Source organism: Acomys minous (assembly GCF_964271855.1).
Source record: "Acomys minous genome assembly, chromosome: 5".
Classification (NCBI taxonomy): Eukaryota; Metazoa; Chordata; class Mammalia; order Rodentia; family Muridae; genus Acomys; species Acomys minous.
The window spans coordinates 12,857,495-12,871,209 of record NC_140494.1 but is presented as its reverse complement, the minus strand read 5'-3'; the positions used below and the strand labels follow the sequence as shown (position 1 = coordinate 12,871,209).

The 13,715-nt window shown below is 42.2% G+C and overlaps 1 protein-coding gene across 4 annotated transcripts in view; it reads right to left on the bottom strand.

Annotated features, from left to right (window-relative positions):
• The window catches only part of SEC61A2 (SEC61 translocon subunit alpha 2), a 28,340-nt gene that overhangs the window by 6,488 nt on the left and 8,137 nt on the right, over positions 1 to 13,715 (bottom strand). Inside the window, exons 4-9 of one of the 4 annotated variants that reach the window (XM_084784025.1) lie at positions 10,480 to 10,558; positions 6,801 to 6,932; positions 6,563 to 6,672; positions 1,766 to 1,919; positions 557 to 717; positions 89 to 286 (exon numbers count right to left, since the gene is read on the bottom strand). In XM_084784025.1, the coding sequence (XP_084640151.1) occupies positions 89 to 286; positions 557 to 717; positions 1,766 to 1,919; positions 6,563 to 6,672; positions 6,801 to 6,932; positions 10,480 to 10,558 (834 nt within the window). Of the gene's footprint in view, positions 1 to 88; positions 287 to 556; positions 718 to 1,765; positions 1,920 to 3,813; positions 3,925 to 6,562; positions 6,673 to 6,800; positions 6,933 to 10,479; positions 10,559 to 13,715 lie in introns of those variants that run through there. The other 3 variants (XR_014779633.1, XM_084784027.1, XM_084784026.1) reach the window with 3 other exon arrangements.

Here is a 13,715-nt window from a genome sequence, read left to right as displayed (position 1 = left end):
AGGTAAATAAATTTCAAAATGCTTCAATGTCAGCTAAAAATACAACTATAAAAAACAAATTTTAAATAATCAAAACAAACATACTCACGGCCCACTGTCCTAGTAAGTTTACTAAGAAGTTGCCACTAAACCGAACAGACAGCATCTGGGAAATGACATACAAGTTTGAAACGAGGGCCGACTGGAGAATTATGGGAATATTCGATGTGTAGAAGAGCTTGATGGGATAGCTACTGTACTGTCCTCGATACCGAGCCGACTTAATGGGCAAGTCCACACGGAACCCCTAAAAATGAAATGAAGAGTACGAAGACCCGCATATCAAAGAGTGCTGAAGAAAGGTAGAAACAGAGTGTGACAAGCCAGCAACCAAACCTGTACCCGCCCCAAAGGGGTTTTTTTTCTTTCCTACTTCATGGCCCATATTTCCACCTTCAAGCTAGAGTTTAAAGGCTGGCCCTTGATGCCCTGACTTGTTGGGCACCATCCTTTTGAACAGCACTCACAGTTTCACAAGAAAAACAAACGGCTGTATCCGTGAAATGGTCACACGTACCTGAAAATAGATGACAACAGCAAACACGAACACTGTGGCAATGAGGTTCATGAGATTGGGCAGGTTCTGCCGATAGAAGGCTTCCCTCAAGGCTCGGACTTTGTCTGTCCTGGTAGCCAACAAGTGAAACAGAGCTATGACTGCGCCCTCAAACTCCGTACCTGAGAAATCAAGACAGAAATAAACTGTGGATACCTCTTCCAGAGTCGCCTCAAAGTTCTAAACAAATAACGTGAACCTCGAGCCAATTTACCAGTTTATGACCCTACGTTATATGGATTTATGGCGTAGCCATGTGTATGGGTTCTAAACATATGTCAATCATGGAGGCAAATTTCAACATAAATCTGCAATTTTCATCCATAAAGGTTTGCCTCTCCTTTACTCTAGGGAAAGGAAAGAAGTACTTTTAGGGATAATAAAAAGCAGCAGCAAGCCGGGCGTGGTGGCGCATGCCTTTAATCCCAGCACTCGGGAGGCAGAAGCAGGCGGATCGCTGTGAGTTCGAGGCCAGCCTGGTCTACAAAAGCGAGTCCAGGACAGCCAAGGCTACACAGAGAAACCCTGTCTCGGAAAAAAAAAAAAAAAAAAAAAAAAAAAAAAAAAAAAAAAAAAAAAAAAAAAGCAGCAGCAAAGCATAATAAAAAAGTCAGGATCAGAGCAGGTAAATTTACCTACCACGTTTGCCTTTAGTTGACTGCACCAAGAGTGTTAATACACTATCTTAAGGCTGGGATCAGAGTTAGACATTGACTAGTGAGGATAGGATGGTTACTGAGAAGTGCAAAGGGATATGGGCAAAGAGAGTGAAGTCTTTCAAAACTTAGATGCTATCACAAAGCCAGTTAGAGGCAAGGGGATGAGTGGCCTCTGGGGATGGCCAAATTGTGATCCATCCACTACCTTTCCGTCCCTCCGCTGCAATCAGGGAGGTAAGTGACTGGCAGCAATGGCTTAAGCAAGGTCAACAGACAAAATTGCAATACTGTAGGCAACCACTGGCCCTTTAACTGAGCAGGTCAGAATGCACTCGTTTGGACGTCCTACTGCATATTTCATACGTCCCTGCTCATTAAGTTTTAAACGGCTAGCATTCATGGCCCCCGGGGTAGCAAATTGGAGTGGCTAAGGCATGTGCTGCTGCATTAAGGACTCATTTTCAGCATACATCCAGCAAAACTCGTGCAGTTGCAGTCACTGTGCATGTACCTCTGCCAGTGTTAATGGTAGTGGGACTAAAGGCCTTCCAGACAATGGTTTCACAGATGTTGGTGGCAATAAAGAGGGAAATACCAGACCCCAAGCCGTAACCCTTCTGTAGCAGCTCATCTAACAGCAGCACAATCAAACCAGCAACAAACAACTGTGGGGAAAGAAATGCACGTAAGCGGAAGCAAGAAAAAAACTCAGGAAGGGGCAGACGAATGGCTATTTCAGTTTGTGCATTCCCAATAACAGACCTAAGTGGTGTTCTTCAGCACTGTGGCATCTGCGGCCTCTGACTGCTACTAGTCAGAAGCCACTTCTGAAAGCCAGGGCACTAGGAATACTGTCGCAGTACGTAACAAACGATTCACAGCAGTCATGCCATGTGCATAGTTTCCCTCACAACATCTAAACTGGGCCTATGGGGGGTGAGGCACTAAATAATAATAATAATAATCACAGCTTAGAATTTGATAGAAAAAAACCATAAAATATTCCAAATACTTCCATCTAAGTAAAAGGTCAAATAAATTACAGAAAATTTAAAAGAAATTCTCCACTCCCTAATGGATAAGAATGAGATTGAAAAAATTTTTACCTAGTATTGTCATTTTCTATATAACACAGTATGTATAAAATAAGCCGAAAATTAGAGCACAACTGAGTATACAAATTATAACATAAAAATGTATTCGATATTTATTTTATTTTATTTTTCTCTTGGGTTTTTTGAGACCGAGTTTCTGTGTAGCCTTGGCTGTCCTGGACTTGTTTTGTATACCTGGCTGTCCTCAAACGCCTAGCAATGTGCCTCTGCCTCCCGAGTGCTGGGACTACAGGCGTGCGCCACCACCTCCAGCTTATTTGATATTTACTATGACAAAGATTGACTATACATGTGAAAAGATTTCACCATTTTTTCAAGGTCATCTTTTTTTTAAATGCAAACATACTAAATTTAGCTCATGGCTATCCTCTGAGAAGCCATGCCTATAGAAACATGTATCAGTAAAGCTAATCCATAGTTTCAGTCATGTGGCTCTTTCCTAACTGAAATACCCTCCCTCATCAAGAGGGAAATAAGGCATGCTGGTGAGCCCCCTACCTTGCTACCTTACACAGGTCCCTCCGTTTCACTCTCCCCTACAGAAACAAGGAGGTCACTTCAGTTCCTCCCAGCTCAAGCAGCCCACCTTCATTACCCACTTGACCAGTCAATGCACATATCAAACATACCATTTGAGCATGCTTACCTTACACACCAGTTTGTTTTTGTCTTTTTAACTGCCATTTCAGTGCCTGTACAAAGCCTAACTTGTCTACTTAAAGCTTTTAGTTTAACTTTCAAACAACTAGAAGAGGGGCATAATTCTTAAAACTCCTAAGAGATCACGGTAAACTTTTACTGTTTGAAAACCCAAGGTTGACATTCTGATAAGGTAAGAGAGAAGTTAGGGCTGGCTTTGATTTTGGCCACAGTTAGGTAATGGTCACGGAGTATTCTGTCACTAAACCTATGCCCACTGCAGGAGAGAGTGCCCACTCACAAATCAGTCACTCGTGGTTTGACACATGATCTGTCCGAAGACACATGAGGTTCTACAGACTAATGCTGGCCTACAGAGCCATGAATGCTGTTTGAAAATGGGACTCATCTTTTTCAGAAGTAAGAAAAGTATGAACAAATCTAAATGAGCAACGGCTTGTGGAACTTGTAGAATAGGGAAAAAGAACCACATATGCTCGTGTAAGAGGAAGCAGCAGCAGGAAAGGACAGCAGCACCTCCGTGAAGCCCGATGACAGTAGAGCAGTGACCAAGCACACATGTGCAGTGCACAGATGACCTGAGTGGATGTAAACCACCCAGCTGTCAGCCTCGTGTCGGCCCACACCACTTAGTTTGACAAAAGCATACTTACCTTTACTGTGTGCCATGGACAATGACACTTTCTATTTTGTGTTTAATTTCAATCAAGAACCAATTTAGATTTCAAAACCAATTAGTGGAAAGAGCACTATGTGAGTGAAACAAAAACAAAGTGAGAAATACCTTCCATAACAGCATGCAAACAGTTTTCAAAAACCTATGTTTCTAGGTGAATACACACTGATCCAATCACAGCTCTTCAGTGTAGCCACATAGTTTCAATGTTAGCAATCCCTTGAAAAGACACAAATGGGTCACTGCCCACCAACAATCAAACATGACATTTTTCTTTATACATTAACACTAAAAGAATTAATCACAACAGACATCTGTATACCAGAATTTATGTCAGCAAGTTAATGCATATTTGCTCATTTAATTCTTAGAAATAATAAACTTTCTGAATGTGTAAAAGAAATATCAAGACATCCTGAACTCCACTTGTCAGTTTAAGTGTGTAAGCTGTGCTGTGCTGGCCCCTCTGCTAAGCAGCCCACAGCGCCTATCTACGCCCCCTGACTCTAAGCCCCGCTGAGGGAATGCACCAGAGAAATCACACTGGGACAAGGTGTTCTGAGGGCTTGATACTAGTCCTCAATGTCCTTTTTAAAAAATTGCAAGGCTACTTTAGACTAAGGGCGTATTGTGGAGGTAATGCATACTTAGTATTATCAAGATCCTCAAATCCAAAAGGAAACAAAACCAAAATGGCGTAAAACTTTAATGGCATATCTGATATGCAAGCCCTGGAAAAGGATTGTTCAACCCCCAAAGGGTTGAAACGCACAGGTTGGTATTTTGTTTTGTTTTGTTTTGTTTTGTTTTGTAGACAGGGTTTCTCTGTGTAACAGCCCTGGCTGTCCTGGAACTCTCTTTGTAGATCAGGCTGGCCTTGAACTCACAGAGATCCCTTGCCTCTGCCTCCTGAGTGCTGGAATTAAAGGTGTACACCACCACGCCCGGCTCAAGAACCACTGCTTTAAAGAAACAAAAACAAGCATGATGTCCTATCAATAGCATCTTCAGCATTGCACCAGCATATAAAGAAACTCTAAGCACTGAAGGATGCTAAAGTCAGTGTGTAGAGCATCTTCCCTCCCATTCCTCTGCATCTCTTCCTTTTCCAGTGCTCAATGGCTACAATGTTGTCAAGCAAGTGATTTGTAAATGGAGAAATAAAGGAGGTGTTCTTCACTTATGAAATGCATCTTATGCTGGTAGAGAATGCACTAGGCCTCAGCAAGTTACCAAAGACCCCATAATCCATTACAAAGCCTGCCCTAGTACACAGACAAAACAGTTATAATCCATTAGAGGTCATCCTTATTAATCAACAGATACTTGATCTAACTCTCTGTCCTGAATCAGGCTCACTGAATACTCTTTCTTATCTGACTTGCTTCCTATATAAGACTTATTTAGGAGGGGGAGGTAAATTATGCCCATCAAAGATAGCCATTTCTCAAATACTGGCATTTGAGACTACTTCAAAAATATGAACTTGATCTTGTGAACGATTAGGAAAAAAAATTCCAGATTAATCCTAATTTCATACAGTATATAAAATAAATTTCCACAGTAACCAGGACTCTAGTTTGCATATTTTATTAACTTAAAACATTAAAAAGAAAAAGGTTTCTGAACATTACATACAGTCAAAATTACGTTGGTCTTTAAAATTTCCATTCTAAAATATCTATTTTAGAAACCCATACAAGGCTGAAGCTATAGCTAAGCTGGCAGCTTGCCTACTACACACAAGCTCTAGGTTCAGCCCCCAGTACTGCATAAACCAAGTATGACACAGCATATGGGTAATGCTAGCACCTGAGACATAAGGGTGGGAGAAGCAGAAACTCAAGGCCATCCTCAGCTATATCCTGAGTTTAAGGCAAGTCCAGGCTATATGGCATTGCCTCACATAAATAGATAGATAGATAGATAGATAGATAGATAGATAGATAGATAGATACATACATACATACATACATACATACATACATACATACATACATACTCTCCCTCCCTCCAAGGAACACATGTACATGAGTATATATATTTTGCTGGCACTAAAATTATTTAGAACATCACAGTTTTGTACTCCACCAAGAAGGAAAAGGGTCAGATGACCTGCTAAATGCCTAAGATCTGAGCACTCAAGATGCAGAGGCAAAAGGCCTCCAAGTGTGAGGCCTGCCAGGTAAACTGTGACAAACTATCTTATTACAGCAAATTAGGCATTTCAGACTTGGACAGCTAGCTTCATCTAGCTTACTGTTACCGTGCTTTCTGTAGAGGAGCAAGTTTCATTTTAATAATAACAATTTAATGCTGGACATGCTTGTCTCTAATTGGTGGTTCAAGAAATCCTCCCCTGCAACCACCCAAACAACTAGGACTGCAGGTGTGCACAACCGCGCAGGGGTTCACAGCAGGTTTTCTGAAGTAACTTCGGCCAACAAGTACACCCAAATATTCTATACCAACAGCTAGGATGCTAACCTCAGCAGCTAAGGCCAAGCTGACAACCACCCAGAGGCAATGAACACCCCACCACTGCCACCGGGCTGTCAACAACAGGCGTGCACTGTGAACTGAGGGACTATATTAGGATTCCTGAGACATCCAAATGTGGAAAATGCACATCATAGAACAGTGACAAAGAGGCATCCAGAACTCTTAAGTGACAGACTGTGAAGCTATGTGAACAAACTTTTATTCTTCTACATCAACATATTTATGTCACTTCAGTAATAATGTTGTAATTAAATAAAATAATTCAAAAGGAAATGATTCCTATCATTCACCTAAAGAACTGTTAGATAAAAGGACCAACTGTTTTATTAATGCATGAAAACACAGGATGTCTTACCTGTATAATGATGAGGAGACAGATCCCAGCGCCCATCTCCGCAGGATCCCCGTACATGCCCGTCATGACATACACAATGGCTTGCCCAATGGTAATGATCATACCAAATACTGACAAAAAAGGAGTACATGCTTACAACCAAAGACAAAAAGCAGCAAAACCAAAAAACTATAGGAAACATCTTTACCACAAGCATACTCAAATCTGGAAAAAGCTCTTTAATTGTATGATTGCTCACGTTTCTGGGCTCCATTGAACAGAGCTCTATCTTTGGGTGTATCTCCAACTTCAATGATTTTGGCTCCAGCTAACAACTGCATAATTAAACCAGATGTTACAATTGGGGAGATACCCAATTCCATCAGCGTTCCTATAAAGAAAGAGACAAAAAGTAACAACTATTGTACCTAACACAGATCATTTGGAGCATCCCAGTCCTGACATAATAAGTATGTTTAAATAGTGACATATTTCCATTGGGTGAAACGTGTTACACTATAAAAATCGTTAATTAAAATACCAACTCCAGCTGGGTGTGGTGGCACACGCCTTTAATCCCAGCACTCGGGAGGCAGAGGCAGGCGGATCGCTGTGAGTTCGAGGCCAGCCTGGTCTACAAAGCGAGTCCAGGACAGCCAAGGCTAACACAGAGAGACCCTGTCTCGAAAAAAAAAAAAAAAAAAAAAAGTAAAATACCAACTCCTTGTTAAAAGAAACCTTCTGAGGCTGACAGGTACAGCTAAGTTGTAGAAAACATGATGCCCTGGGTTCAATATCCAGCTTCAAAACAGAAAAAAAAAAAAAAAGTAAAAACTAAAGGCTAGGGGCCAGCAAGGTGACTAATTCATTAAAAGCACTTATCACTATACCCAACAACCTGAGTGTAATTCCCAGGACCCAAATGATGGAAAAAGAAAACTCAAAGCTGTCCTCTGATCTCTAAAGACATACTATGACATACACATGCATACATACACAAATACATTTTTAAATTTTTAAATGTTACGATATGTTGTCTAATATGTGAGGCCTTAATGTTTAATTAACAGTAATACAAAATTTAAAAAATAAGTAAACAGAGGTAGGGATGTGGCTAGAGTACCTGCCTAGCACATATAAAATCCTATATTCAATGTCTAGGACAGGGAAGGAGGGAAGGAGGGAAAAGGGAGAGCTTCCAAAAGTTTTGTCTAAACCATTGTTTTTTAAACTTATACTAAAATTGGAGGTTATTACAATTTTTATCACATTTATTTACTTATTATACTCTAGTTTCTCTTCAGATCATACAAACTTTTTACCTTTTACTTATTTACATTACTTATTTAGTATATGAGAGGGTATATGTCTGGGAACACCTGATACAGCTTATGCGTGGAGGTCAGAGGGCAACTTGCATTGTGTTCTCTCCTTCTCCCATGTCAGTCCTGGGGTATAAACTCTCACATTAATAGGCTGGGATGGCAAGTGCCTTAACCTTACTGAACCATCTCATCAGACCCTATTTGTTTCTACGATAGAGGTTCGGTATTTATCCCAGGCTAGTTTCAAACTCTGTGGCCAGAGGTGAGCTTGAAGTCCCAATTCTCCTGTCTCTACTTCCTAAGAGCTAGGATCACGGGTGGGTGCATCCTCAGGAGGCTCAGGATGTTGTCTTATGTGCTACAGTTAGCAGGTGGTTCACAGTATGCTTGCTGAGTCAGTAATTAAATAAGTTACATTATATTCTCATACTGTAATATGCCCATTAAATGAAGGAACTCATTAAAGACATTTTAAAAAACAAAAGTACATATATATATGTGAATATATAGTTTTGGGTATGTATATTATATATTTTAAACATGTAAATTTAGTGCTCATTTCAGCAGCACATATACTAAAATTGGGTACAGAGATTAGCATGGCCCTGTGCAGGAATAACAGGCAAATTCATGAAGCATTCTACATTTTTAAAGCATATAAATTTAAATGTAAATGAATATGTAAAGGAAAGATCTGATTAATATCTGAAACTTGTCAACATCCCAGGAAATTGCATCATATATGTGTTAGTGCACTTTATAACTGTTGATGCAATTAAAACATAATAAATCTTTCAGGAAACAGTCGCTGCATAGACCAGTGCTATGTCAGCTGATAAAAACAGCTTCTCTCTACAGTGAACAGTAGTTGGCCAATGTGCTGAAAACAAGTAACTACTGAGTGTTCAGCCTTTTAGAGGAAGGACCACCACCATCCTCATGCTCAGGGAAAACCTCAGAAAAAGAGATGGGAAGAATGTAAGAGCCGGGTAACGGGGAGGAAGCTGTGAAATGCTGTAGTGTGTGCACGCTATGGCCATGGCACTCAAACCCACAGCAGAACTGATGCTTATAAAAAGTCTGCACAAGACTGAGCCATTGAACATTTGTCGTCAGCAGTATAGCCACTGGTGATTTACTCACGTTCCAGTGGACAGCTTGACACCAGTCCACTAAGTCACAAGCCAAAGATTAAAAACAAGAGGGCTGGAAAAACGGCTCGGCAGTTAAAAACACTGCCTACTCTTCCCGTGGGTCCAGGTTTAATTCCCCACACCCAAAAAGCAGCTCACAACTATCTGTAACTCCAATTCTGGAGGGTCTTGTGCTGGCCCCCATGGGCACCAGGCATACATGGGGTGCACACACATCCAGGCAAAACACTCAGAATATGAAAGAAGAAAGAAGAAAGACATGAAATGGAATGAGGACTTGAGGATTGGCTGGGAGGTGAAAGGGTAGCGGAAGATGAGTGTGTGAAGAATATGTGAAACTGTTGATGAATTTGGGGGAGAAAATAAGAAGGGGGCGGGAGGGTCAGAGGGCTCAATGAGTAAAGACGCTTCTGTGGCAACCTGAGCTCAACCCTTCAATCCCTGTAATCCACATAAAGGTAGAAAGAGATCAGCTCCACAAAGTTGTACTCTGGCCTCCACACGCTCACTGTGACTTGTATAAGCATGCATGCATGCACACAAACATACACACACACACACACACACACACACACACACACACACACACACACACTTTAATAAATAAATGAGCCAATATTAATCCTATAGTCTAAAAAACAACTACCAGTAATATGCGATATATTCAAAATATTGCCCCCAAACATACATCACCACTTCTGAAATTCAAGTAGCCTCAACCTATCCGGTTAGCCTCACTGCTGACATCCCCACTCACTCTCCCAGGCTGGGCCATGCTGTCTTACACTTGTGGGCTTTGGCTCAGGCTTTCCTCTCCCACTGGCCCAAGGATTACACTCCAATGCAAGTACATCAACTCCCTGACACTGCAAATCATGGGATTTTAACATAGGAAAATCCCTAGCATAGGGCTGAGAAGATGGCTCAGGGGGTAAAGAGCTTGTTGCACAAAGGAAGTACAGAATTCAGATCTCCAGCACCCATGTAAACACCACCCAACAGGTGGTGTGGTGGGCCACCTGTAACCCAAGCTCCCGGGGTACAATCAGAGTATAACTCTAGGGCTGTCTAGAGTAAGCTAACTAGCTAGACCACCAGAACTAGCAAGCTCTGAGTTCAAATGAGAGACCCAGCCTCAACACAAAAGGTATGATGGTACACACCTTAAGACCCAGCACCTAGGAGGCAGAGGTACGAGGGTATCTGAGAGTTCCAGGCCAGCCAGAGTTACATAGTGAGACACTGTCTCAAATACATATACAGTAGACAGTGTTCAAGACACTAGTCAACCTCCTACTCTCACTGTGTACACATACATGTGTGCCCATACACATTCAAACACACATGCACACACACTAAAGTCATGTTGTCACTACTGCAAGCTGGTCTACTCCTAAGCAATGGTTTCCATTCTGTCTCCACCACATAAAACAGCAGGATGGAGGGCAAAAGCGCATACCTCTGTTGGATGCAAGAATAACTCTCATCCAGTAGAAGGGATCTGCAGAATCCGATGACATGATCCCAAACAGCGGAATCTGAAACATCACACAAAACACTTAACGGGATCATAAGGGCAGTCCGCAAGGGACACGCTCTTAATTTAAAATGCACTTGTTTGGCCCACAATGCCTGTTAGATACTGCCTGTAATTTTTAATAAAAGCTTACTTTAAAGTTCTCCAATAAACACCACAGTAAACACTCCTCAGTACAGAGAATATGCCTAACACTGCTAAATATCTAAAAGTAGCAAAGTAAATCAGTTTTATTTTTTCACCACAACTAAAAAATACGCCAGGCCTGGTGGTCATGGTACACACCTTTAATCCGGGATGCAGAGGCAGGCAATCTCTATGAATTTGAGGCCCACATGGTCTACAGAGTGAGTTCCAGGACAGCCAGGGCTACACAGAGAAACCCTGAGGAGGGGAGGAGGAAGAGAAATAGGGAAGAAAGAAGAAGAAATAATCCTGAAATAAAAACTAAAATTCAAAATTGTATACAGCATAAGTTCAAAACTCAAGTGACACAGAAAATAATACTGGAAAAGAAATCCTTTTTAAGAATTCAATACTGATTATATGTAAAAGGTGAGATTATGATTGTTTTTCTTCCTTATTCTTCTCACGAATTATCAAATATTTTATTGTAAACTATCATCTCCCACCCAGTTTTTTGATAAGGTCTCAATCTGTAGTGCAGCCTGGTCAATAACTTGTTAGGTACCTCAAGATAGCCCTGAATTTGGAGCAATCTAACACACCCAGAAACATATCAACTTTTAATCCAGAAACAAACAAAAACCCTTAGCTAGGCCTCATTGATCACACCTGTAATCCCAGCACTTAGAAGACTGAGGCAGGAGGATTGCTGCTACAAACAGACAAGGGGGGTGGGGAAGAGGGAGGTGGAAGAGAGTGGGGGAAGTGGGAAGTCTTCACTTCAAATTATTGCCTATTGCAGGACACATGTTTAGCTTCCTTACCACAGTGAGGAGGAATGCACAGCCTGGCACACGCTAGCCAAGTCCTTTACCACTGGGGAATTATGTACCTCCATGCCACCCATGTATAAGAAACAATTGGTGAATCCCCTTCTCAAATGTGACATATCCCTTTCTCAAAAATGCAGTTTCTGTCACAAGGAAAATGGTATTGTTAATTTCAAGAATCTCTCGGGGCTGAGGAAGTAGTTCAGTTGACAACAGTGTTTCCCACACAAGCATGAGGGGCGGAGTTGGGGGACTGCATAAGAAGAACCGTGTACCCACACATGTCTGTAACACACGGCAGGGAAGGGCACAGACAGGAAGGTCCCTGTAGCTTGTCGACCAGGCAACGTAGCTCATAGGAAGCCACATACCTCCGGAGCCAAGCAAGCACACACACATAAGTCCATGCACACATCCAAAAAGAAACAAAAACTCTGAAACAATTTAAAATGTTTTTAAACTCCAAAATATGCTGCCAGAAATTTTAAGTAACTAAATCTCTGGGATGCTTGAGCTCTTATAAGCTAGGCAGTGGAACTGGTAAAGCAGGAGGTATGGCTAGTTTGTGTGTACCCTGCATCTGTGGACAGTCTTCACCTGAGACAAGTGAGGACCGAGGAAGTCACCGTGTAGAAACCCACTGACACTACAGGACAGTACCTAGCCAAGGCCCCTGGAACAACGCTTTATACTTCTTCTGGAGCTATACTTCTTCTGCAGATCCTTAAATGTCCAAAGAAACTGCTAAGTCTATTTTCTGTAAAGTCTTTCTTTTAGCAAACCTGGCAGAATATTAATACAACACAGTACTCTGGAAAACCCAAATACTCCATGCTCTAATGTAGATGCAGAAAAGGAGCACTAGGAGTTTTCAAAAGCACTGGGAAGCCAAACCTGAATAAGGCAACCTGGGTGATGGGACTGCAAGTTGCAGACCTGGAATGTGGCTCGGTGTCTGCCTAGCATGCTCAAGGGCCCAGGGTCCCCCAGTGCTGAAAATGAACAAGATGGCAAGTCGCAGTTATGATACAGGATTAGGATTAGCCTCACCCGCACCCCCGCCAACCCCAGCACATAACAAAATACAAACATATGAAAAGAGCAAAAGCTAATCAGAACTTTAAAAAGCTGCAGGAAAATAAAAACATGCACAAAGCAGCTGCGATGGTCATGGTTGACACACACTTCATAGGATTTAGAATCACCTAAGAAACAAGCTCGAACAGGTCTACAAAAGTATTTTCAGAGAACTTTGAAGGGTGAGGTGGCATCCTGAAGCAGGAGACAGCACCTCAGGGTGGATTAAATGGTAAAGCAGGTCAAGGGACCGAGCAGGTGAGGGTCAGGAAGCCTCTCTCCGTCCCCGGCCCCTCTGCTTCCTGACAGCAGGCACAATGTGACGGGCCCAGCCACCCCACGCTCCTGTCACCACACCTTTCTGCCACCGTGGACTGAACCCTTAGGCTGTGAGCCACAGTACACCATCCTTTCTCAGGCCACTTCTGTCAGGTGTTTTGCCACAGCAACAGGCAATGTGACTAATACAGCTGCTACACAGGAGATAGAGTTGAAGATCACAGATAGCGGCCTACCCACTGCAGGGCGAAGCTAACAATCCTCAGAATGCCCACTAACATTCCAAATTTGGAGAAAAGTAAACTACCGGTGCCTTTATTCTCCCAGCTTTTGTTAAGAGGAGCTGAGAAGAAAGGGAAGAGGCGCGGCCTCTAGGATGGAGCCGAAGATTATGGCGATATGTTAAATATGAAAACTGAGGAATGACCTGGAGCCTAGAATGGAAAACAGACCTCCACAGTTAGGTGGGGAGAATAACCAGGAAAAAAAAAAAAAAACAAAGCAGAGCCCTGAAAACATTTAATGTAATGATCTGAGCTTCTCTCACCTCCCACCATTCCCTCAAGCTACAGAAAACTGGCTAGAACTTGTTTTATATTCAGCTGAAATCACCCACACTGGGCAGAGCTGCCCAAACGTGAGAAAGACAAAAAGCAACAGCTTAGGGACTGTCTAAACACTGGGACCACAGGGAACACAATGGCATGAGTGGGCCACAGCATGGGGCATTCCTGAGAACAGCCTTGGTTTGCGTAAGAAACGTTGTGATGGGATGCTGAACGTAGGGCCTACATAAGCTAGATAAGCACCTCGGAGGCAGGACGGGGGAGTGGATTTTGTTTTGTT